Source organism: Entelurus aequoreus, linkage group LG09 (assembly GCF_033978785.1).
Source record: "Entelurus aequoreus isolate RoL-2023_Sb linkage group LG09, RoL_Eaeq_v1.1, whole genome shotgun sequence".
NCBI lineage: Eukaryota > Metazoa > Chordata > Actinopteri > Syngnathiformes > Syngnathidae > Entelurus > Entelurus aequoreus.
Window position 1 is genome coordinate 13,869,004 of NC_084739.1, and position 27,550 is coordinate 13,896,553.

At 38.1% G+C, this 27,550-nt stretch overlaps 1 protein-coding gene across 1 annotated transcript in view; it reads right to left on the bottom strand.

Moving 5' to 3' along the window:
• Positions 1–1,771: 1,771 nt before the first annotated feature.
• Positions 1,772–27,550, bottom strand: part of rrp12 (ribosomal RNA processing 12 homolog) — a 31,994-nt gene continuing 6,215 nt past the window's right edge. Inside the window, exons 4-34 of the mRNA XM_062058111.1 lie at positions 23,850–23,926; positions 23,653–23,758; positions 23,464–23,580; positions 23,251–23,389; positions 23,053–23,180; positions 21,164–21,262; positions 20,992–21,083; positions 20,783–20,894; positions 17,870–17,970; positions 17,658–17,772; positions 17,323–17,465; positions 17,140–17,261; positions 16,999–17,063; positions 16,610–16,772; positions 16,391–16,545; positions 16,252–16,319; positions 14,857–14,950; positions 14,608–14,766; positions 14,443–14,523; positions 14,251–14,356; positions 12,533–12,640; positions 12,309–12,466; positions 12,137–12,228; positions 7,940–8,095; positions 7,714–7,880; positions 6,069–6,179; positions 5,958–6,001; positions 5,807–5,882; positions 4,406–4,473; positions 4,248–4,330; positions 1,772–2,119 (exon numbers count right to left, since the gene is read on the bottom strand). Of these exons, the coding sequence (XP_061914095.1) occupies positions 2,017–2,119; positions 4,248–4,330; positions 4,406–4,473; positions 5,807–5,882; positions 5,958–6,001; positions 6,069–6,179; positions 7,714–7,880; positions 7,940–8,095; positions 12,137–12,228; positions 12,309–12,466; positions 12,533–12,640; positions 14,251–14,356; positions 14,443–14,523; positions 14,608–14,766; positions 14,857–14,950; positions 16,252–16,319; positions 16,391–16,545; positions 16,610–16,772; positions 16,999–17,063; positions 17,140–17,261; positions 17,323–17,465; positions 17,658–17,772; positions 17,870–17,970; positions 20,783–20,894; positions 20,992–21,083; positions 21,164–21,262; positions 23,053–23,180; positions 23,251–23,389; positions 23,464–23,580; positions 23,653–23,758; positions 23,850–23,926 (3,408 nt within the window). The 3' untranslated portion in view covers positions 1,772–2,016. The remainder of the gene's footprint in view (positions 2,120–4,247; positions 4,331–4,405; positions 4,474–5,806; positions 5,883–5,957; positions 6,002–6,068; positions 6,180–7,713; positions 7,881–7,939; positions 8,096–12,136; positions 12,229–12,308; positions 12,467–12,532; positions 12,641–14,250; positions 14,357–14,442; positions 14,524–14,607; positions 14,767–14,856; positions 14,951–16,251; positions 16,320–16,390; positions 16,546–16,609; positions 16,773–16,998; positions 17,064–17,139; positions 17,262–17,322; positions 17,466–17,657; positions 17,773–17,869; positions 17,971–20,782; positions 20,895–20,991; positions 21,084–21,163; positions 21,263–23,052; positions 23,181–23,250; positions 23,390–23,463; positions 23,581–23,652; positions 23,759–23,849; positions 23,927–27,550) is intronic.

Below are 27,550 nucleotides of genomic sequence, written 5' to 3' on the forward strand. Positions count from 1 at the left end.
ATGACTCTTACCATAATATGTTACGTTAACATACCAGGCACGTTCTCAGTTGGTTATTTATGCCTCATATAACGTACACTTATTCAGCCTGTTGTTCACTATTCTTTATTTATTTGAAATTGCCTTTCAAATATCTATTCTTGGTGTTGGGTTTTATCAAATAAATTTCCCCAAAAAATGCGACTTATACTCCAGTGCGACTTATATGTTTTTTTCCTTCTTTATTATGCATTTTCGGCCGGTGCGACTTATACTCCGAAAAATACGGTACTACTGTAAGTAAGCGTTTGTAATAAGCGTTTGAAAAAAAGAGTTAAAAGTGGGGCCACATACTGACATATGCTCAACTCATCATGCTTGATTTATTACAGCATTTGGGAAGCCTGTAGTTGATTTTTGTTATGTAAATGTTATATTTTTATCAACATGTGATAGCAGGGACCCTGCCATTCAAAACTAGGCTGCTACATTACTGTTTTTTTCCTTCTTTATTATGCATTTTTGGCCGGTGCGACTTATACTCCGGAGCGACTTATAGTCCGAAAAATACGGTGTATAATATTCATATTTTGGTAGAGAATGACTTGAATTGAACACATTTGCTTTGAGCCACAGTCAGGACACTAGGAATAATAATTTAGTATTGTTTTCCAGGCATTGAAAAGCATTTATTTGTATTGCGGAGGCTTTATAGCAGCTTTGTGAACAAAGAAAACTGCAAACCTTTCAACTCCAATTTTGCAAGTACCAGCTTTTGTTACTTCTCTTGTGTACTCCAAAGGTGTCACTCACAATTTGAGAGCATTCTTGCAGAAGCTTCCTAAAATGAAGAGCACTCTTTTCAAATAGACAATCTTTGACAAGTGTTTCTGCTTTAGATCTTTTGACTTGCATTTTTCTTATGGCAATACAGTCTTAAAAAACTCTTGATTTTAATACTTTTCAATAATTATAGCCAACCTACTCACAGTTTAACATAGAATAACCCTAGTCAAATGATATGAAAGCATGTGTTAATCACAAAGATTATTACCAAGGTTTAGGTCAGACTGATTACAATAATTTGTACTAATCATTACAAAATAAGGGATTCATAAAAACTGATGAAAACTAAATGTACTGTAAAGTTCAAATTTGAATGACAATAAAAAGGAAGTCTAAGTCTACATATGCAGTGCTAAAGTAAATATATTCTAACTAAATAATTATAAGTGTCTTAAATAAACTGTAAATGAAATGTAAGTGCAAATAAAAATACAGCATTACCACTTTAGTCATAATTTTTGTGCTTAAGAAATTTTGACTTCTCAGACTTCTTCTGTTTGATATTGTCATTACTGCCACAAGTGGTGAACAAGTGTATTACAACTAAGAAACAGATTTATCGGCCCAACAACGGGCTTCAGCCCTACAGTTAGGAACACTGATAAAGTGGATCTTAGAATGATGTGTCACTACAAAAAGTCCATCCATACATCCATTTTCTACCGCAATTTTATATATTCTTATCTGTATGTAGAATTTTTTCTCACATTTTGACGTTTCCCATATTTTATCAATAAATAATCTACCATCAGATGGCCATACCTGCGTAACACAACATGAAAATGAATGCATGACATCTGAATACTGAATGCTCCAACAGGTTTGACTTTACTGGTCAGGCAAGAGTGACTTCTGGGTCACATGACTCATTTGGTTGCACACAAACCTCCAACAACTCATGAGTTATTAATGAAGTCACATACTTCACATACATTCTATTCTTCCATAGCTTCAATGTATCTAAATGATCTTTTATTGACTCATGACTTCTGTTGTTGATTGTTCACAAGTCTACACTGCTCTCTAGTGGCTGAGAGAAGAAGTACACTGTAAAGGTGAAAGTTCCATGTTGTGGCTTTCTCTTCACTCACACACAAACACACACACACACACGCACGCACGCACACAACTTAACCAGCGTGCTTATAAACACGCTAGTTAAAGTCCATAAAAGTCCATTCCCTGAAGCCTTTAAGCCTTTCTTTTACGCCTTAGCATTTTTCTACCTGACACCGCCCCCTTCTGGGCTCCTTTCACCATGCCCTTGAACTGCCCTTGCAGTTTGGCACGCTTCCTGTTGGCAATAAGACACACACTGTCACATAGGAGTGGCAATAAGACACACACTGTCACATAGGAGTGGCAATAAGACACACACTGTCACATAGGAGTGGCAATAAGACACACACTGTCACATAGGAGTGCCAATAAGACACACACTGTCACATAGGAGTGGCAATAAGACACACAATGTCACATAGGAGTGGCAATAAGACACACAATGTCACATAGGAGTGGCAATAAGACACACAATGTCACATAGGAGTGGCAATAAGACACACAATGTCACATAGGAGTGGCAATAAGACACACAATGTCACATAGGAGTGGCAATAAGACACAATGTCACATATGAGTGACAATAACACACACAATGTCACATAGGAGTGGCAATAAGACACACAATGTCACATGGGAGTGGCAATAAGACACAATGTCATATAGGAGGGGCAATAAGACACACAATGTCACATAGGAGTGACAATAAGACACACAATGTCACATAGGAGTGGCAATAAGACACACAATGTCACATAGGAGTGGCAATAAGACACACAATGTCACATAGGAGTGGCAATAAGACACAATGTCATATAGGAGGGGCAATAAGACACACAATGTCACATAGGAGTGACAATAAGACACACAATGTCACATAGGAGTGGCAATAAGACACACAATGTCACATAGGAGTGGCAATAAGACACACAATGTCACATAGGAGTGGCAATAAGACACACAATGTCACATAGGAGTGGCAATAAGACACAATGTCATATAGGAGGGGCAATAAGACACACAATGTCACATAGGAGTGACAATAAGACACACAATGTCACATAGGAGTGGCAATAAGACACACAATGTCACATAGGAGTGGCAATAAGACACACAATGTCACATAGGAGTGGCAATAAGACACACAATGTCACATAGGAGTGGCAATAAGACAATGTCATATAGGAGGGGCAATAAGACACACAATGTCACATAGGAGTGGCAATAAGACACACAATGTCACATAGGAGTGGCAATAATACACACAATGTCACATAGGAGTGGCAATAAGACACACAATGTCACATAGGAGTGGCAATAAGACACACAATGTCACATAGGAGTGGCAATAAGACACAATGTCACATAGGAGTGGCAATAAGACACACAATGTCACATAGGAGTGGCAATAAGACACACAATGTCACATAGGAGTGGCAATAAGACACACAATGTCACATAGGAGTGGCAATAATACACACAATGTCACATAGGAGTGGCAATAAGACACACAATGTCACATATGAGTGGCAATAAGACACACAATGTCACATAGGAGTGGCAATAATGCACACAATGTCACATAGGAGTGGCAATAAGACACACAATGTCACATAGGAGTGGCAATAAGACACACAATGTCACATAGGAGTGGCAATAAGACACACAATGTCACATAGGAGTGGCAATAAGACACACACTGTCACATAGGAGTGGCAATAAGACACACACTGTCACATAGGAGTGGCAATAAGACACACAATGTCACATAGGAGTGGCAATAAGACACACAATGTCACATAGGAGTGGCAATAAGACACACAATGTCACATAGGAGTGGCAATAAGACACACAATGTCACATAGGAGTGGCAATAATACACACAATGTCACATAGGAGTGGCAATAAGACACACAATGTCACATATGAGTGGCAATAAGACACACAATGTCACATAGGAGTGGCAATAAGACACACAATGTCACATAGGAGTGGCAATAAGACACACACTGTCACATAGGAGTGGCAATAAGACACACAATGTCACATAGGAGTGGCAATAAGACACACAATGTCACATAGGAGTGGCAATAAGACACACAATGTCACATAGGAGTGGCAATAAGACACACAATGTCACATAGGAGTGGCAATAAGACACACAATGTCACATAGGAGTGGCAATAAGACACACAATGTCACATAGGAGTGGCAATAAGACACACAATGTCACATAGGAGTGGCAATAAGACACACAATGTCACATAGGAGTGGCAATAAGACACACAATGTCACATAGGAGTGGCAATAAGACACACAAAGAGTGTACTTTCTTTAGTGATATTTTCATGATGACATCATACCTGCGATTGAGTTGTTCCTTCCTAAGAGGAATATAAGCGTAGGGGTCCAGTTTGCCTTGTTTCTTCACATCACCTTTGCCTTTCTGTTCCATGCAAAAAGAAAATAAAGGTGCTCAGCATGTATTTGTATTTAACGTCACACATGTTGGCTGTGTCACCTTTGACTTGTACTCTGTTCCAGAGTCTCTGCTGGCTCCCACAGCTCTGTGGATACCTTTACCACCAGCTGGGAACACAAGAAAATGGTCAAAAAATTCACTCCAATTGAAAATGATGAAGGGGAAAAAGAAACCAATTAATAAATTAAATACAAAAATGTATTAATTAGCGTTGTTTGTATGTCTTTTTGTTATTTTCTAACTGCCAAAATCAATAAAATAAAAAAATAGAAATGACATTAAACAAGGTTTTATTCAACAAGTCTTTATGGAACACTGATAGTAACACTAATTGTTTTCTGACCTTTTGATCACATTATCATGTTATTGCTACTTTAAAATGGTTAGAAATACAATAATATAATAAATAATATAACAATAAAATATAAACTGAATGTTAATTTTAATTTACTTTAAATGACAGAAAATACATTAGAAATATAATAAAATATATATTTATTTTTAATGTTATCATACAAGCAAAACATTTACTCAAATTGTACATGATCAAGGGAAAAAGAAACCAATTAAAAAATATTACAATAAAAAAATAGTGTTATATGTCTTTTTTGTTGCTCTTTTAAACTTACATTGTGAACAAAATAAATAAAATAAAACATTACATTTACTTAAACAAGGAGTTTTTCTGGAACTTTCAGAGCAACATAATAAATAAATGGGTTATACTTGTATAGCGCTTTTCTACCTTCAACATTCACACACACATTCACACACGGATGTGAGTTGTTTTATGGCTTGTAATCCAATGTGTCTATTATTTTTTACTATACATGGCAGAAAATTCAATATAATATCATAAATAATAAAATAAAATATTTAAACTGCATGTTATGTTTTTGTAATAATACAACTAATAAGTTAAAATTTCATTTTAAAATTTATTTTTTTAATCATTAATTCAAACAATTCCTTTAACATTATTAAATAGTTTAAAATGTTTAAATGCAAATGCAATAAATGCAGTAGCAATTTTTAAATGCAATAGTAAAAATAAATAATATTTTTTCCTCAATCCTCACAACCACGGCATGTTTTTTGTTGCTGCTTTTTGTCAATAGTGCTGTGTGTTGTCTATTCACTTCTGCTCTCTTTTTTTTGGCGTGATGTACTTTGTGTTGTCACTTACCTGCGTATGAAAAGTGCTATATAAACAAAGTTTGATTGGATTTGATTTATTAGAAGCAAATATAAATAATAATAAACAAAATAATTGCCAGCTGGGTAACTTCCCTCCATCCACTTTCTGAAGTATACAATATTTTGTAATTTATTTTTCAGTTCAATGTCTGTTTCGATGTGTACAGTTTAAGCAATAAATTGGATGTAATTACCAGCTAGTATGTAAAAAGAATGAATATATTGATAATGGTCGCTGAGTACCTTTGTATTTGAGCTGAGGTTCTACGTCCATGTTGTCCAATTGCTCATCTTCTAGCTTCCTCTTTTGGCTCTTTTTCTGAACAAAAAGAGGGGTAAAGTGTCAAAGTTTTTGTAAATGTGATACTTCACATTCTTTCATTAAGTTACTCACACTCTTCACTCCAACCTCTTCTAGAATGTCCTTTATCTCACCGTCTGTGAAAAGCGTCAAGTTCCATATTTTAGGACATTTTAGGCCTTCTGTGAGAACGATGGAGTTCACCTTTCTGCTTTACGTCCTCGTCGTCTTCTTCTTTGATGATCAGTCGCCCGTCTGACGTCACCTTGAAGCCGTGATCAGCCTTGGAGCTCTTCTTCCGCTCAGGGTTGGTGGCTGGAAAATAACAACACAATGCTCTTTTTGTTTTGCAGTCGCTTGCAGTCTTTGAGGTGAAGGCTAATTAGCTTTTAGCGTAACGTTAGCTCATTTTGCGGTGTGTGTGCGTGCGTGTGTGTGTGTGTGTGTGCGTGTGTTACGGACAGCAAAGCCCTGTCTGTCTGAGAGAAAGACAAGCATTATTGACCTACAGTTAACAACTAAGTTATTTCACTTGACCTTTTTCTGTTTTGAAGCAGCAAAAAAGGACATTATGTTAAATGAAGAGTTTCCTGAAGCATTCTCTGATAGTTGATATAATAATGTAACAGCATCATAAAGCCTACATGAACTCCATGGTGTTCAGGGATGAATAGTCTCTCCTATTGCTATTGTACTATTTTTTCAGCTATAGTTACATTAATCATTAGTAATGTAGCAGCCTAGTTTTGAATGGCAGGGTCCCTGCTATCACATGTTGATAAAAACAAAACATTTACATAACAAAAATCAACTACAGGCTTCCCAAATGCTGTAATAAATTAAGCATGATGAGTTGAGCATATGTCAGTATGTGGCCCCACTTTTAACTCTTTTTTTCAAACGCTTATTACAAACGCTTACTTACAGTAGTACCGTATTTTTCGGAGTATAAGTCGTTCCGGAGTATAAGTCGCATCGGCCGAAAATGCATAATAAAGAAGGAAAAAAACATATATAAGTCGCACTGGAGTATAAGTCGCATTTTTGGGGGAAATTTATTTGATAAAACCCAACACCAAGAATAGACATTTGAAAGGCAATTTAAAATAAATAAAGAATAGTGAACAACAGGCTGAATAAGTGTACGTTATATGACGCATAAATAACCAACTGAGAACGTGCCTGGTATGTTAACGTAACATATTATGGTAAGAGTCATTCAAATAACTATAACATATAGAACATGCTATACGTTTACCAAACAATCTGTCACTCCTAATCGCTAAATCCCATGAAATCTTTTACGTCTAGTCTCTGACATGAATGAGCTAAATAATATTATTTGATATTTTACGGTAATGTGTTAATAATTTCACACATAAGTCGCTCCTGAGTATAAGTCACACCCCCGGCCAAACTATGAAAAAACTGTGACTTATAGTTCGAAAAATACGGTAAGTCATTGATTTGACTTTGTAAGTCATTATTTTGACTTAGTAAGTCATAATAATGACATACTGAGTATCTCAGGTAACTAGGACTGTTTTGTTTTTACTTTACGGAAAAAATATCGAGATATATATCGTATATCGCCATTCAGCCAATGGAGCAGAAAACACAACCAAAAATTTTAGGCTTCTTCAAGCGACGAAGCCGGCCTACGTCACCAGAGTTTTTAGTCTATTGCCCCCCCAGGCTGTATGGCAGCGACGAGGTGGAGACGTGATGGTGACAGGCCGAGTTACACCAATCCTTACACCCACCCACCCCCTTACCCGGTCTGTCCGCCGGAGAGACACCACTTTAACTAACACATTTTCTGGGGGAAACACTGAAGTGTATTACTTACCAAGCACTCTTTGGGAAACTTTGGGATCCAAGAAGTTGAGCGGGTCATCCTCCTCGCCCTCTTTCAACCAGGCTCGCCCCTTCTGCTGCTTCCCACCTTTCTTCTTTCTAGTCTTGCCTTCATCCTCTGACAGGTCGCTGTCTGAGTCCGCCAGGATGTCTTCAATACTGGAAAGAACCAAGAGGTCAACATTGTGCGAGTTAAACTAGACGTGGCCACGTTCTACCTGTCACTCTTCTTTATAGGGGTCTCTTCTTCACTGTACGAGTCATCCTGTTGCTCCGACACCTGCTTGCGTCTTTTGCTGCGAGCCTCCGCCTTGCGGATGTTGGCCAGCACCTTGTGGTATTCAGGGGGCAGCATGCTCTTCACCAGCTCAAACCTGCACCCAACATCAACATGCATGAGTATAACCATTGAACTAACAAAATAACACAGACTATTAGCCTCACTTAAAAGTACAGTGTCAGAATAATTGTATGTAAGTTATCCCAAAACGTTCTGTTTCCATGAGTTCCCGGCGAGAGGACAAAAGCTGTCCTTGATCTTACCAAGCAAAAGGCTTGTAAAACTCCCCTGTGTACGATGGGAAGCGACAAGAAGATGTCGGTTTCTTTGATCTATTGTGATCCACAGGAAGATCTTGTCTTGACCCGAGATCTACAAAGCGGAGAGGAAGCAGGACCTGACGCAAGCTCCAGGCATCTTTTCTTTGAACTGTTTTGTGACCGAGGGAACGGCTGTTTACGACCCCCTCTCCCTTTAGAAACAGCTGATTCTATGTAATCAGGGAAAGTCCAAATAAAAGAGGAGGCGTGCAATCCTTTCGTCAGAGCGTGGTGGAAGACTGTACAAGAGTACAGCCCAGACGTTTCTCCTCATTGAGCTATATTGAATCATGTCTCTGTTTAATTCCTTGCTTCTTGTCTGTTTAATAGATGTCATCGGTGTTTGAAACTGACATACAGTAAGTTTTTTATTGGGTGTGTATTGTTTACTACCTTTAGTGTCATGTACTTATGACCACAGCGGTCACTGCTGGAGAAATAATAACTAATTTCTTAACCTAAAGACACAAACAGCCTAGCAATATATCTTTAACATCATTCACATAAAACTAAACAATAAAGACACAGTAACATCACATTATATAATTATATAATAATACAAGTATGTTAAAAAAGGCTATTTACAAAAATGTATTTCAAAAATATACATCACTCTTAGCAGCTAGCTCCTGCGACAAGTTGACCAGTCAGCTTGTAAAATTTGTTAAAAACTAATATATAAAAGTGAAGATTGTATAACAATGTCAATCGTAATTATAGCCCTATTTATACAAATGCATTTTGCAAAGTTACAAGTGTGGGCGAACTAATAGCAACTGCAAGTTGCTGCTTCAAGCTAACTAACCAGCTAATATACTGTACATACAGTATATAAACACTTTAACGTAATACAGCCATATTTACAATACTGTTGTTGTTTTTCTATTTTTACAGTGTACGCATTATCTCCAAGATGGCTAGTAAAATGTCACACAAATAGATTAAAAAAAAAAAAAAATTACATTACATAAAACATTTTGACAGTTTAAGATCCTGCTACAGGCAAGCAAGCCAGCTGACAAAGTGTACGTATGCAGGTTATATACCGTATTTTCCAGACTATAAGGCACACTTAAAATCCTTTTTTTCCCTCATAAACTCGACAGTGTGCCTTATAACCCGGTGCGCCTAATGTAAGGAATATGTTGGGTTGAGCTTACCCACCTCGAAGCAATTTTTTTTGTTACATGGTGTAATAAAAAGTGTGACAAGTAGATGGCAGTCAAACATAAGCGATAAGTGTAGGCTGCACCGTTTAATGAGTATTATAATGGTGTGTGTATAAGGTAAGACATATTATCTGGCATTTTGTTTCGCAATATAATGCAAAAGCAACTTTTCTTACCTTCTAGTACCTGCTGATCTGTATTTGGGATCTGCATAAATCCTGAAAAATTGCGCAAGTCCACCTTTGTAGTCCATGCTGACACCATAGTCGATAAGATTTTTCTTTTTCTCCATCTTCTTCTAATGTGACATTCATCCTCCGCTGTTGCCATTTCTAATATAAAGTAGTGTAAAGTTCTTACTTATATCTGTCAGTAAACTTACCATGAAAGCGCTAAAACATACCGGTATAGTGAGTTTACATTATTCACCCAAGGAACTTTGGTTATTAGTGTTCCGGTCGGACGTTTTTTCACGGGACACATTTACCATGTTGGTTGTTTCCGGATGAGGAGATGCTGCTCCGTTATTGATTGAAGTAAAGTCTGAATGTCATTAAAACAGTTAGCTCCGTCCTTGCACGCTACACCGCTACAATAATTATGACGAGGAGAAGACGCTGCCGAAGATGAGCCACGTAAATAAGACCGCCCACAAAACGGCGCATCCGGAAGCGACTGTCAGAAATCGTCTCCAAGATGATCAGTAAAACATAATCCATGCAACATTTTGACCAAAGAACCATCATTACCTGTTATGTAGACCACAAGGAAGTGTTTTACATTTAGAAAAAAATAATAATAATACCACTCCTTTAATGCGCCCTATAAGCCTTGTATAAGAAAAAAGATTTAAAAAACAGACCATTCATCGGCAGTGCGCCTTATGATCCGGAAAATACGGTAAAGGTTTTCCAAAATTACAGTAGCACTACAGTATTTCTATGAATTACAAGTGTGAGGTTATTTCTACGAGCTAGCAGGCTAGCAAAATGCTAAATGAATATGAATGGGCAGATGTTATACAAACCCTGTTTCCATATGAGTTGGGAAATTGTGTTAGATGTAAATATAAACGGAATACAATGATTCGAAAATCATTTTTAACCCATATTCAGTTGAATATGCTACAAAGACAACATATTTGATGTTCAAACTCATAAACATTTTTTTTTTTGCAAATAATCATTAACTTTAGAATTTGATGCCAGCAACACGTGACAAAGAAGTTGGGAAAGGTGGCAATAAATACTGATAAAGCTGAGGAATGCTCATCAAACACTTATTTGGAACATCCCACAGGTGAACAGGCAAATTGGGAACAGGTGGGTGCCATGATTGGGTATAAAAGTAGGTTCCATGAAATGCTCAGTCATTCACAAACAAGGATGGGGCGAGGGTCACCACTTTGTCAACAAATGCGTGAGCAAATTGTTGAACAGTTGAAGAAAAACCTTTCTCAACCAGCTATTGCAAGGAATTTAGGGATTTCTCCATCTACGGTCCGTAATATCATCAAAGGGTTCAGAGAATCTGGAGAAATTCAGTGACCTTCGATCCCTCAGGCTGTACTGCATCAGGAACACTTCAGAAACCCACTGTCAGTAACTACAGTTGGTCGCTACATCTGTAAGTGCAAGTTAAAACTCTCCTATGCAAGGCGAAAACCGTTTATCAACAACACCCAGAAATGCCGTCGGCTTCGCTGGGCCTGAGCTCATCTAAGACGGACTGACACAAAGTGGAAAAGTGTTCTGTGGTCTGACGAGTCCACATTTCAAATTGTTATTGGAAACTGTGGACGTTGTGTCCTCCGGACAAAAGAGGAAAACAACCATCCTGATTGTTACAGGCGCAAAGTTGAAAAGCCAGCATCTGTGATGGTATGGGGGTGTATTAGTGCCCAAGACATGGGTAACTTAAACATCTGTGAAGGCGCCATTAATGCTGAAAGGTACATACAGGTTTTGGAGCAACATATGTTGCCATCCAAGCAACGTTACCATGGACGCCCCTGCTTATTTCAGCAAGACAATGCCAAGTCACGTGTTACATCAACGTGGCTTCATGGTAAAAGAGTGCGGGTACTAGACTGGCCTGCCTGTAGTCCAGACCTGTCTCCCATTGAAAATGTGTGGCACATTATGAAGCCTAAAATACCACAACGGAATTATGAAGCCTAAAATACCACAACCGGACTGTTGAACAACTTAAGCTGTACATCAAGCAAGAATGGGAAAGAATTCCACCTGAGAAGCTTAAAAAATGTGTCTCCTAAGTTCCCAAACGTTTACTGAGTGTTGTTAAAAGGAAAGGCCATGTAACACAGTGGTGAACATGCCCTTTCCCAACTACTTTGGCCAGTGTTGCAGCCATGAAATTCTAAGTTAATTATTATTTGCAAAAAAAAAAAAAAGTTTATGAGTTTGAACATCAAATATGTTGTCAACTGAATACGGGTTGAAAAGGATTTGCAAATCATTGTATTCCATTTATATTTACATCTAACACAATTTCCCAACTCATATGGAAACAGGGTTTGTAAATGGAATGAAAATAGTGAATACCAGAGATTATAAACAAAATTAGACCCAGATAGATGAATCCAATAAGACCTTGTTTGACTATGAATAAAATAAAAAACCTTACCCAAACTTTCTGACAAACTTGGTGAAGACGTTCTTGAGTTTGGCTCTGAAGTGTCGTCTCACATCATTGTTGATAGTACCGATGGCTTCCATCTGACACAAAGACATGAACGCTAAAAACACGGGTCTCCTAAGAGAGCATTCCAGGAAGTTGGCATGATGTTTGTAAGTACCATGACACTGATATGCGATGCCAGCGTATCGGAATCCATGACGAAGATGATGACCTTGATGAAGCCCAGCGCTGCTTTGACCACATCTCTGGTGCGCGAGCTCAGCAGCATACAGACCTTGTGCAGCAGCTCCTCCATGGCAGACACGTCTATGTCGTCTGGCAACAATACAAAGGATGTTTGACGTCTTATGTCTTGCGCTTCTAAGTGGGGGTGCTTTATACCTTTGTACTCATACAGCAGTCGCGTGAGGGCCATCACTGAGCAGGTGATCATGGTGACGGGGCCCGTAAGGCCAACATACACTAAGGGCAGGTACTGCTCCATGGCCTCTGTAAAACACCACATTGTAAACTTTTCATTACTGTGCTACATAACAATAAAAAGTGTGGCTCTTTTTTCCTAAATATTTAAAGATTATTGGAAAACAAATGCAAATTTACGATTTAGCACGATAAAGCTATAGCTACAAGCTAGTTAGCCAAGCAATGGCATTTGTTTAGACTTAGACTTGGACAAACTTTAATGATCCACAAGGGAAATTGTTCCACACAGTAGCTCAGTTACAATGATGGAAATTGTAAGGATGGAAAGGACAATGCAGGTATAAATAGACTAAATATAACGATATAAAATATAACATATATACATAATATTTACATAATATATGTACAGTATATTATATATACTGATATATTATATTATATGATGTCTATATCATATATACAATGTGTAACAATTACCATGTACAATATTACAGTATATGTGAGAGCTGCAGCATAAAATAGAGTAAATCCAGCAGAAAATAGACATTAAAAACAAAGAAGTAGCTCTGAATGGATATGAAATATGAAAATGAATGGATAAAAAAGGACACACTTAAGTCCTTTAATTAGATTTTTCTTTCTTTTCATAAACAATGTGCGGTAAACTCGCAATGTATGGTATATAAAGAATCTTTGAACTCTCTGAATTTAGCAAGATGAAACTATGCTACAAGCTAGCTAGTCAATCATATTATTTAAGCATGTAAAGGAAAAGTAGTAGACAAGACAGATATACACGTTTTTGACATTTCTTTTTTATAAACAGTGAAAAATGTAATTTACTTAAACATAAACGTGAAACCACTACACATTATAGCAAGATAAAGCTACTGCTACAAACGAGCTAATTAATGCCATTTACAAAAGTTAAATGAGCAGATATAGATACATGGTTTTTAAAAACAATTAACGAATTTAAATACAACTGGAATCAACCCAATATTTGGAAATCAAGCTGCTGCTACTAGCTAGCTAACTAGCTCATTACAGCAAAATGGCAGCCATGTAGTACACGCCATTTTGCTTCCCTATTTTTTTTTCCAAAAAAAAATTCCGCACAACCTATAGAATGCCAAACAACCAGTTATTTAATCGGTCATCATTATAACTACCGTATTTTTCGGAGTATAAGTCGCTCCGGCCGAAAATGCATAATAAAGAAGGAAAAAACACATATATAAGTCGCACTGGAGTATAAGTCGCATTTTTGGGGTAAATTTATTTGATAAAACCCAACACCAAGAATAGACATTTGAATGCAATTTAAAATAAATAAAGAATAGTGAACAACAGGCTGAATAAGTGTACGTTATATGACGCATAAATAACCAACTGAGAACGTGCCTGGTATATTAACGTTAACATATTATAGTAAGAGTCATTCAAATAACTATAACATATAGAACATGCTATACGTTTACCAAACAATCTGTCACTCCTAATCGCTAAATCCCATGAAATCGTATACTTATACGGTAATGTGTTAATAATTTCACACATAAGTCGCTCCTGAGTATAAGTCGCACCCCCGGCCAAACTATGAAAAAAACTGCGACTTATAGTCCGAAAAATACGGTATACATAAAGCCATTAAAGTCTGATTTAGTATTTCTTACCTTTATGGTTTCCACAGAAGCGCACAAAAGCATTTCCAATTTCCACCAGCAGAGAGTATGCATTTTTACGGGCCCCAACAGAAACCTCTTTGGTACATATGACCACCTGGAGGAGACAGCATCCTTGTGTGAATGTAAGGAATCACTCACAGCCCGTGCAAGGTGTGTGTGTGTGTGTGTGTGTGATTGTACCTCAGGCAGCAGTGATGAGATGAAGTCTTTGTGTTCTTGGCCGAGTCTTCTCACAATGTGGATCAGACACTTCAGTCGCGGCTGAGCGCAATAGAAAAGCACAAGTATAAATCACTGGAAAAGTTAGCCAATAAAGCTACATTGATAAGAGTTTTTTTTCTTCACCCTTTTTGCTGGTGAAGAGGCGTGTATCAGAGTCTTCAGCAGGACCGCTTTAAGCGTCTCAAGATTGCCCACGACGAACGCCCTGCACTCGTCTCGCTCTCCGGCGCACATCTCCTCCAGCACGCGGTACGCCTTCTTCTGCATCATCGGTTCTTTAGTCTGAGAACAATAGAACGGGACAGGTGAGAAGAGGAGAAAGACCTATCGGAGCTGGCGCAGCTTTGAAGGAATGTAAACAAACAAACAAACCTCCAGATGTGGTCTGATGAGCTGGAAGGTTTTCGTCATGGTGAGCTGATTCAAGAAGGGAGTCATGGCAACCACAAGGTCCATCATGGACAGCCTAAGACAGGACAGGGACATAAGTCTACAACGTATGATTTCAGCTTTATCATATAACTAAACTTTCTTTTTTTTCTAGTCATATTTGGCTTTGTTGACTCATGAATAAAGGTTAAATTTAAACAGAGGGCCTTTTAGAATTATCTGTTCATTAAATTAACCAAAAATGTTAAACTCACAAAAACTGACAACAAATTCCTATAAAAACCATTGAAAATGCCATTTTTGATCCCACGTGTATCCCGACATAAAGTGATACAAGTCTTTCTTAAAAGTTAAATTTGACGACTGCAGGATTCCCACTCTTTGCCTGGACATTTTACAGATACAAGCTATCAAGTCATCTACTAATACAGTGGTTTCACAAAGTACCTCCTCAGAAAAAACTTGGCTCTAAAAGTACCACCATAGCGACAAACATTAAAATACAGTGGCGTAGTAGGCCAACGTATTTATTAAAAACAATGCAGATGTTTTATTGAACAAGTATATTTAATATGTTTGGCCACTGTACTATTACACAGTTTTGAACAGCAACACTGTTTGAATATGCAACACTGTACTTTAATCATGTGATTCTTTGGCGTACTACTAGATGGAGCACGAGTACCACAGTTTGACAATCACCGCACTAATACGTTCCCACTTACACAACCACAATAATTCTTCTCTGCCTGTCACTCTACAGAGGATAGAGAATAGTCTGTGGGAGAAAAAACCTCGCACTTCAATACAAGCGACACATTTTAGTTATATAGATGTGTCTGTAGGCGCCAAGTCCCTATAGTTCCCCAAGGTCAATTGGCAGCCCTGTTTTGCACAACTTCGGAATTGCACATTTACACAGTGAAATGGGGCACTGTGCCAAAGTGCTGTGCCTTCATGTTGCCCAGAAGATAAGGTGACAAAGATGCATGCCAGAACTTTAAACCGGTTTGCAGTTGCTAAAAAGGCAGGTGTGGATACAAATTTAATTCAATAGGATGCAGGTTTTACTTGATATCGGATCGGAAAGAAAATCAGTGGGATCGCAAATCACTAATTAATTTCTATGTGATGGCCCGCCACAAATACATTTATATTAAACTCTTGTGTGGGATTCTTTTAGCTCTTGGCCTCCAATAAAAAGACCTTGATTTGTTTCAAATGGGAACAGCTGATATTGATGCCCTCTCGAGGACGGAACGACCTATGGTTTAAGGGGTTTGTTGTAGGAAAAACATGTCTGAAAATCAATGTTGCTGAAAATCATCTTAGAGCCTAATAATTCTAATCACATGCTCCTTAAAAACAATTTCTTACCGTGTGAACTCTGTGGTTTCTGCGCTAGTCAACCTCTCTATGGCTTTTTCCAAGAACGTGGAGACCATCTAAGGACATGTGAAGATTTAATTCGGAAGAGCCGCCTTGATGACTATATGTGTCATGCATGTTAACTTACCTGTGGGTCAGTAACAGTCAAGTAGACTTTGATGGTGTCCAAGACGGCCATCCTGTAGGCTCCGGACTCACCGTTTGCAGGCTGCAAGCTGTACACGTTGAAGAGGATGGGCAGGAAGTTCTTGGAGAAGCGACACATTTCAGCCTTTTCGTCCTCTGCCGAGACACAGCAGCGGCATGTCAAACAGAGGTATGTCTTTGCACACGCACAACAACGTACCCGTATTGCAACTCTTATTGATGATGGTGCGCAGGGCCTGGCACACTGTGAGCCTCAGGTCGGGCCGCTCATTGATGGCCATGCCGAGTGAGCGGGCGATGCCTTTGAAGGACACCACCAGGTCCACGGGACATGTGCAAAAACCAGGTAACATGGTCCATATCTGAAAGACAAGACAGGCGCTGCAAACTAGTGTATTTCCTCAAATAGTGGCCCCTATTCTAATAGACGGTTGTCTCTATTAGTCAACAAATGTCCACTTCAAAAAGTAAGTGCCTCTCCAAATATATGCAATCCCTTTTTCCGTCAGGAAAAATAAGTCGTTGTAAGACTTGATGACTGTCAAAGGCTTGATTGACACAGCACAAGATGCAAAACAATGATGTTACCTGAAGCTGTAAAGTCTGATAGACTTTGGCTTCTAGTTTTTGACCCGCTTGTTCAAACTCTTCGGCTGCAACACAGGACACAAATTTGAGGAAGGTCAGATGTAAAAAAAAAAAAAACCACCATGATATCATCCGACTCACCTCTCTGTTTGAGCGTGGAGGCCAGAGGAAGGAAGTAGGAGATGAAAAAGCCCAGCTGAGTGTTCTTGACGTGATCACGAATGACAGGGATCAGCCAACTGCGGGGGAACTCCAGGTCGTCGCTGGCAAAGACCACAGTTACTATTGCATCCAAAAACACTTGCTGTAATATGTGAGACTTACTCATAACCCGTAATGTTGAGAGGCACCACACCCAAAACAACCTCTGGACCCATGCTCTCCACAGCGCCCCCTACTGCCAGATCCAGCTCACCACTGAAGGGGAATCGAGGAGTAGCACGAAGGTCGGCAAGAGACTGTAGGGACTGCATGTGAAGGAAAAGGTGTAAAATGCATCCAGGACATCGATTTAAGTTTGGATGCTATTTACCAAAACGCTTACTCTACTATTTAAACTGTAAATACTGATCAAGGAACTATTTTAGCAATCATTTATACAACTCTATTCTATTTTTTTTTTAAACACTACATGGTTATACTTATATATAATGAAATACCTTGGTCATGACGGGGTGTGCCTGTCTGCCTGCAACCTTGTAAAAGCAACCAAGTATTTGCAAAACAAATGGCCAGGAAGCATGGAAGCGATAGGACAAGCCCTCTTCTACAATGCTGAAACAACACACATGCATGTCATCAGGAGTCGTCAATGCAAATATAAAACATTTCATAAAAAACAAATACGACAATCTGGATTCTGGAGCCTTACCGAAACATTTTGCAGACGTAAGAGGGGTTGCCTGCAGACGCCGTGGCAGTTACCATGCCGATTTCCTCCATGCGAGGGCCCACGCACTCAGTCAACAGCGTCTGAAAAATAAATATCGGAATTTGATCACCGCATTTCATTCAGAATAGTCGATTGACGTTTGATGGGTTAGACATGTTTAAATGGACAAGGAACCGACAGTCATTCGTAATGGAGGTCATGATTATTTTCAGAAATACACATTTTTCCAACTTCAGTTAAAAAAAAATTAAAATTCACATTTATTTTGATGTCATGTGCATTTGGGCCAATCAGAAGCCTTAAAAGGCAACCACAGCTGACTTGGTTGTACATAATAAAGCCTCTGTTCATCAATATAGTGATACATTAGATGTGCAAAGCAGTGTATATTGTCTTTAAAATCAGGACTCATTCATAGACAACATGAATGTTTTAGTCGTTGTATAAGTAACACACACACACAGACATGTACCAGTGCACAAAATGGAATCACTGTCTGTAGTTTTAAAAATGTAATACCCATGTTCTAAATATATTGAAAAATGTGTGTTTTAAAATATCGGTGTTCGTGTGGACAAAGTTAAAGAGAGGTGGTTGAACCATATTAACCAAAATGGTGATTAAAAAATTGTTAAAATCAACATCCCTCGCCACATTGGACCTATAATATTACAGAGTTGCAATTTTTTTTTTATATAAAAAAAAACATTTTTTAAGCATATTCTACAAGTTTTATGGTTCCTCAATTAAGCCTTTTCAAGTACAATAATGGCTAAATAGACTACAAATATCAGAACTACAGTAGTATATGCCACTAGAGGAGACCAAAACAATCAGCCTCAAGCAGCATCACTATATATTATATTGCGTAAAGGTGACTAAATGGTGTTATTCCATGTCTAGAGGGATCGTATAATGTTGAAAAACATTTAGAAGGTAGCAAACAGTTTTTTATGCTCAAGCATTGAAAATATTTGATTTATAATTAATATTAACTTAATGGAAAAATTATTGCGGTCATATCTGGAACCAATTAACAGTGATACAGTAATAACATGCATAACTTAAGTGGAGAAAATCATCTAATACTTACTCCAAAGACTGTTTAGCATTCCCTATATTTCTATATGCTGCATTCGAGAAAATTGGGAATTTACAAACCTCAGCTTGAATAGGGAGTTCATACCCCAGCAAGATGCAGTAATCTGTAGTTGTCACACACTGCTGCACACACAGATGCACTAAAAAAACCTATAATAAGCTATATAATATATAATTGGAAAAAGTCCTTTTAGATCAAAATTGTTACCAGACTCTAAAATGCATTTTATAAAATAAAATGCATTTTAAAGATCGCTACAAGATTGATTTGGTTTTCAGGACTGACGATTGACGATCTACCTATATGAATAAAATGTATAACTGACTAGGGGTGTGGGAAAAAAAATCGATTCGAATTCGAATCGCGATTCTCACGTTGTGCGATTCAGAATCGGTTCTCATTTTTAAAAAAATCGATTTTTATTATCTTTTAATTTTTTGATTTTTTTTTTAAATTAATCAATCCAATCAAACAATACACAGCAATACCATAACAATGCCATCAAATTCTAAAACCAAACCCGACCCAGCAACACTCAGAACTGCAATAAACAGAGCAATTGAGAGGAGACACAAACATGACACAGAACAAACCAAAAGTAGTGAAACAAAAATGAATATTATCAACAACAGTATCAATATTAGTTACAATTTCAACATAGCAGTGATTAAAAATCCCTCATTGACATTATCATTAGACATTTATAGAAAGAAAAGAAAAAAAAGAACAATAGTGTCACAGTGGCTTACACTTGCAAAAATAAGTCATATTTTTGGTTCAGTTAATAGTTAAAACAAATTTACATTATTGCAATCAGTTGAGAAAACATTGTCCTTTACAATTATAAAAGTTTTTTACAAAAATCTACTACTCTGCTTGCATGTCAGCAGACTGGGGTAGATCCTGCTGAAATCCTATGTATTGAATGAATAGAGAATCGTTTTGAATCGGGAAAAAAATCGTTGTTGAATCGAGAATCGTGTTGAATTGAAAAAAATTGATTTTGAATCGAATCGTGACCCCAAGAATCGATATTAAATCGAATCGTGGTACACCCAAAGATTCACAGCCCTATAACTGACTATAAATTATATAATCATAGCTTACTGGGGTTACCATGTTTTGCAATTCATTGGGATTTTAGCAGTGAATGCCCCATGAGTGGTTAGAACTACACTAAAATTTCGATATAACGCAGTCGCTGGGGTCCACAAAAATCTCAATTGTGCATTATGTAGAACTTTTTTTTTCAAAATAATACAATAAAATGATCCCGATTTATGTGGTGAAAACAGCGGGGATTCGCAAACTTACCAAGGCATAGTGGTTTAAGTTTGTGAGTTCCTGTCTTATTGACGGTCAACAGTAGCATGACTCTGTCTTTAAATTGTGCTTTGTTGTTTCTTGTTAAGTGTTGAGACTGCATAATCCTGTCTCGTCGCAGTTGTACAGATGAATTTTTTGCGAAAGGGCTCACACGTCAATGATCCGCTTCAGAAACGACAACAAAAAGGTCTGTCTTTTTCTTTATGTAGACGGACGACAGAAAAATAAAAGACTGGCAAAGCTGAACACGGACTGCATCTTGAAAGTAAACATCTGCTTTATGCCACTGCCGGCAGACAGCGAGGATTGATGACGATAACGATGATGTTTGGTGGATAGCCCTCCAGGGTCCATGGCACGGTCGCGTTTTATGGAACATCGCTTTATATCAAGCTTTACCTGTACTGTTTGCAGTGAACTGACTTTTGGGATGCTGCTCCAGCCATCAATGTATTTCCCTTTACCTTGAGTGTGTTGGCAGCCGCAGACACCACCTGTGTGTGAGGCGACAACAGGCACGACATGGCGGCAGAGAACAGACGAGGGAGGTGGCCCAGACTCAGAGAACTCTGCAGACTACAAAAAGACACACTCACTCATTTGAACACAAAATACACCTAAAAACTACAAGTCTACAACCAAACTGCACAATAAGAAGGTCTGTGCGCGCTACCTTGCCAAGTGAACATGCGCTTTCTCCATGACGGCGAGCCAGGCCAACATAGGCTGCAGGTCACTCTCACTGGGCAGGTAGTCATACAAAGCCTGTAGAGAAATAAGACAAAAATAAATTATGTTTTTATTCCACAACAATGCTGCCATTTAGACATTTGGCGCGGTCTTACTGTGATGATTTGTGCGTTCAGTTCAGGTGATAAGCTGGAGGCACTTGGCGTCCCACTGAAGAGTTTGTGGAAGGTCTGCATGGCGCTGGCAGTCACAAACTACACACACAAACAAGCGTAAATGTCATATTTTTGCAGCCATAACATAAGTCAAATGTGAAGAAAATATTGCATACACTAAAGTACAGTATTAAAGTTTTTAAGATGAAACATTACAAATAAATGTGCTTTAGGAGTCATTCATTCCTACAGTGTGTTCATATGACTAATGGTTTTGAATTTTCAAAAAAGTTTTCACAGTCGAAGCATGCAGCTTTGGTATTGATGCTGCAGAATGAACTGTAAGATTCTATGACAGTTTTGTATCAGACTGCTTAACTCCATAAAAAGATGGAAATAAACCACCACAAAACATGCTACATACTGTAGTGCAATATGGGACTTACATGTGTACAATAAGATCAAGTTGATTTTGTCCTATTGTTTTTCTACGACTGTTTTTATTATGCTTATTTATTGTATTTATTACTGATGGAATACATTTCAATACAGGTGGACTAACATAAGCACAATTTGCCTAACTTATTTATAGCATTTCCAGCTTTTTAAAGAACTTTACATTTTAAAACCGGTTTATTTTCTTTATGGTGTTTTTTATCTACCGGACTATAAGCCGCTACAATTTTCTCACACTTTAAATGCTTTTAAATTTATAGATAATGTTTTGTATTCAACAAATAGTTTTCACAGAACACAGACACAAAAAAGGTGTGTTATTGTCTGTACTATGGTGCCATCTTTTGGACGTGTTCGCTCACTGCAAGTCCTGTAGATTGGACGTCTACAGTATTTCCTTCTGTTTAGTGCCTTGAACCGGAAATACAAGCACAGTTCCGTCTTGTAGTCGTCCGTAGCGTTTATACGTGTTTCTGCATTCATCACTCTATGCAACATTTGTATGTTTTACAATATAAATAAATAAATAAATGATAAATGGATTATACTTGTATAGCGCTTTTCTACCTTCAAGGTACTCAAAGCGCTTTGACATTATTTCCACATTCACCCATTCACACAAACATTCACACACTGATGGCGGGAGCTGCCATGCAAGGCGCTAACCAGCAGCCATCAGGAGCAAGGGTGAAGTGTCTTGCCCAAGGACACAACGGACGTGACTAGGATGGTAGAAGGTGGGGATTGAACCCCAGTAACCAGCAACCCTCCGATTGCTGGCACGGCCACTCTACCAACTTCGCCACGCCGTCCCTAACTAAAACTAAACTAAAACAATTCATACTTACTAAATGTCACAGGTTTGATTGTAGTGTTATCATGCATATTTGTATGTGCTATCGTAATGTAATCAAGCTAGCGTTGTTAGCATTAGCCGATATAATAATATGTTTACAAGTCTCTGTGTTAGTATTATTAACTTGCAATGGAATTATTTTTGTATTGTTTCCGTTTCACAAATTCCTCAGTAAATTCACCAAACTGTCACCGTGCTGATTGGAGAGCTAGCTTCCGCAGCGATTGAGTCCATGACGATGAATTCTGTTTTGTTTGATCAGCCATTTTACTGCTGTGTTACAAACACCGTTTGGAAACAATTATGGTATGTAAATAAACATTTACATAATCTTTCTGTGTAAATAATTCATTTCACAACGTATATATAGTCCGGTGCGGCTAATATACGGAAACTTTTTTTCCCCCAAAAAATTGTGCAGGTGCGGTTTATAGTAGCGGTGTGCTATTTGGACTGGAAAATACGGTATTTCCTTTTATTGTAGCTTAAAAAATGCAGTGTAATTTAGTTGTGCAGTACATATGTGATGCAAATTTGTGAATAACAATAATAAATCTGAATCGGGCAATGCTCTCACCACGTGGCTGAGCGTCATCACTCGCAGCAGTATCTCACAACAAGACTTGATGGCGCCGATGGGGAATGTCGGCACCACCTCCTTCATGAGACCAAGCACATGAAGCAAGGTGGTGTCCTCTCTGCTGCCTGCACAAAAAATAATCCAAATAGTACACCAATCTTGATTATGAGGTAAAAACAGGTAGTGTAAGCCTACCTCCTGCCTGCTCCATCTCCTTGATGCAGAACTTGGCGGTGGTCGCTGAAGCAGGGTGATGGGTGGGCGCTTTGTCTGTGAACAGGAAGTCACTCCCTCGGAGGATGGAACACACGCCCTGCTGTGCTGCCTTACGCACCTACATAGAGAAAACAGCAATTTAATCACTTTGTTGAACCATTTCCTACGCAAACACAAGAATAATGAGCTGACCTTGGGTTTGCTGTGCACGGTAAAGCTAAGCAGGCCATGGTAAGTCTGAAGAGAGGACGGGTACGTCCACACAGCCGCGTCTTGTTTCCTCAACAGAGTAGCCAAGCATGACAGAATCTAGAAATGAATACAAGACAACCAATCTCACATTTGAACATTTAAAAATAAAAAATAAAAAACAGTATTTACCCATCTAAGAGCTGAGCTAGTTTCCGACGTGTTCTGTTTGGACATGACGTCCATCAGAGCCTTGGCGGTGTCTGAGAACTTGGACATGAGCACCGGGGCCGGAACCCTGAGTAGAACAAATCATGGGCATGTTTGCTATTCAACATCTTCAAGAACTTTAGCTGAATGGGTCAAGTTGTGGGAGACAGTTTTCCAACCTTTTCATGGTGAGGTTGAGGAGGTATGCCACTGCAGCTTGCGACTCCGGTGAATCCACCACCTCCAGAGTGGTCATCTAAAAAAAACACATATGCTGCACTTTCCAAATACTGGTTTTACATACCGTATTTTCCGCACCATAAGCCGCACCTAAAAACCACAATTTTTCTCAAAAGCAGACAGTGCGGCTAATAACCCGGTGCGCCTTATATATGGATTAAAAATAGAATACTCGAAGAGAACCAATATGGATACAGAGCTAATGTCTCAACTTCAATGGCTTTAATTGAAATTACAGAAGAAATTACCAATGCAATAGACAGTAAAAAATGTGCAGCAGCAGTTTTTATGGATCTAACTAAAGCATTTGACACAATTAATCACAATATTTTAATCAAAAAACTAGAACGATATGGCATCAGAGGGTTAGTCTTAAACTGGATAAGAAGTTATCTAACGAACAGGAAACAATACGTGAAGCTAGGCGAACACATGTCTACAACGCTAAATATATCCTGTGGTGTACCTCAGGGATCAATATTAGGACCTAAATTATTCAATCTCTATATAAATGACATTTGTAAAGTTACAAAAGATTTAAAGTTAGTATTATTTGCGGATGATACAACAGCGTTTTGTTCAGGAGAGAACACACAGGAGATAATACAAATAATAACAGAAGAAATTAACAAATTAAAAAGATGGTTTGACAAAAACAGACTATCGTTGAATCTTAGTAAAACTAAAATAATGCTATTTGGTAATAGTAGAAGAGAAAGTCAAACACAAATACAAATAGACGGAATAGAAATTGAAAGAGTAAATGAAACCAAATTTCTAGGTATAATGATTGATGATAAATTGAACTGGAAATCTCACGTAAAAAATATACAACATAAAGTAGCAAGAAACACGTCAATAATGAATAAAGCAAAACATGTTCTAGACAAAAAATCACTTCATAGTCTATACTGCTCACTAGTGTTACCATATCTGAGCTACTGTGTAGAAATATGGGGAAATAATTACAAAAGTACACTTCATTCATTAACGGTGTTACAAAAAAGATCAGTTAGAATAATACATAATGTTGGATATAGAGAACATACAAATCCTTTATTTATAGAATCAAAGATACTGAAATTCCACGACATAGTGAATTTGCAAACAGCTAAAATTATGCACAAAGCAAACTATAACCTGCTACCCAAGAATATACAACAATTCTTCTCAATAAAAGAGGAGAAATATAATCTTAGAGAAAAATGTAATTTAAAACATTTGTACGCACGTACAACACTTAAGACCTTCAGTATATCAATATGTGGAATTAAATTATGGAATGGATTAAGCAAAGCAATCAAACAATGTACTAATATGATCCACTTCAAGAAACTCTTCAAACTCAAAGTGTTTACAAAGTACAAAGAAGAAGAACCATGACAAACATTTTCAATTTATTTCATCCATTCATTCATTAATTCTTAAAGTAATCTTACTTATCTCATCATATGAAATATGACTTTCTTCACCAATTATTATTATTAAATTCTTACTATTATTTATTTATTTATTTTTATTGTGATTACCTATGGAGTTTATTGTGAATAAATTGAGAACAGGAAGTGAATAAAAAAGTTTCAGCAACTGTTATGTAAAGAAAAGGGGTAGGATTAAATAAGCTCTGCTTCTTCCTACTCCTTTTCGAACATGTTGAAAAGAGAAACTGGAAATTGTGATGTATCATGTTGTATGCTTGCATGTTCGAAATAAACTCAAACTCTAACTCTAACTCTCTAATATTAATATTTATTTTCATAAAGTTTAGGTCTCGCAACTACGGTAAACAGCCGCCATCTTTTTTCCCCGTAAAAGAGGAAGCGCTTCTTCTTCTACGGTAAGCAACCGCCCCCATAGAAGAGGAAGCGCTTCTTCTTCTACTGTAAGCAACCACCAAGGTGAGCACCCGCCCCCGTAGAAGAAGAAGCGCGCAGATATTACGTTTCATTTCATTTGTGTGTTTCTGTAAAGACCACAAAATGTCTCCTACTAAGAGACACGCGTACAAGGTTCCACTGACTTTTGATATTCATGTGAACCGCACTGTGGATACAACGGGAACACATACGGTGAATATTCGCACCACAGGGAATGAGAAGTCGTCCTACTGTGGTTCTAGCTTGCCATGCTAACGGCCAGAAACTTCCACCCACGGTGATATTCAAAAGGAAGACCTTACCAAAAGAGAACTTTCCAGCCGGCGTCATCATAAAAGCTAACTCGAAGGGATGGATGGATGAAGAAAAGATGAGCAAGTGGTTGATAGACATTTACGCGAAGAGACCGGGTGACTTTTTTCATGCAGCGCCGTTCCTGTTGATCTATGACTGCATGCGCGTCCACATCATCGATGGTGTCAAAAAACAAGTGAAGCACACTGAAGAAGAAGAATTCGAGGGATTTGTGGATGAGTAATAACTTCAGAAAGTAAGCTTTAAATGTTTATTGTGTGTGTTGTGTGACATTAACATTCGAGCAACGTTGAGTTATTGATGTTGCTATTGCTCTGCACTATTTTGAGTGTTACTATTTTTGTGATTGCACATTTGCACATTACATTTTGGGAGTGAACAGAGTTGTTAGAACGCTGGTTTGTAATATATTATTAAAGTTTGACTGACCTATCTGACTGTTTTTTTGACATTCCCTTTAGCGTAGCGTAGGTGCGGCTAATAACACGGGGCGGCTAATAGGTAAACAAAGTTTTGAAATATGCCATTCATTGAAGGTGCGGCTTACAACACGGGGCGCCTTGTGGTGCGGAAAATACGGTAATCTAGTAAATGCTACAAAAGGAAGTTTTGTTGTGCTTTGACAGGCAATGACAATATGTTTTATAACAGTTAATTCCATAAGAGTTTACATGAGACAGTGTATGTCATTGTCAGCATGCGTGGAAAACCAGCAAATTAATGACAAACCACCAAAAATGCTGACAATTATACAAAATATGTGCGTAATAGACTCCATTTACACAACATTGTTTAGGGCGATATGGCCTAAAATCCAATTTATAGACTATCTTATAGCCGCTTGCTGACCGTCTCTTCAGAATGTGTGCGGTCTTATTTACGTGCCTCCACGTTGACTGCGTCTTCTCCCCACCACCCCTGTTGTAGTTTTTAACGCTTCCATACGAAGTCCACTGACGAATCCAAGTTAGAACTACACGCTACTCTGTATTAGATGTGGCAACAATGGAGCATGCATGTGCATGTATGAGCCAGTCTGCCCCACAACAAGAGGATAGAGAAAAAGGAGGTTATTGACGACAGCGCCGGCCTGCGATTACAAACTTGTGCAAAGATCTTCGGGTAAATTTCTACCATATATTGAGATATCGCTGACGTAACACCTGGGAAAAACATCACAAATTGTGCAAATTCTAAATGGCTTGTTTGGAGGAAGTATGAAGGAATGCAAATTTGTTTTATAAATATCTCACATTTCAGGGACTTATGCAGATCCCAAATACAAAAATTGGTTTTGCATAGTATGTCCTCTTTAAGAAAAGACCCCGATATTCGTACCCAAAAGCAATTTTGCTGTCAGAACGTCATCTAGGAACGTTTTTAAAGGTTTTACTTGAATGCATGTCATTTATTTGCCCAAAACTTGGTAAGAGTTGTATCTACAGTTC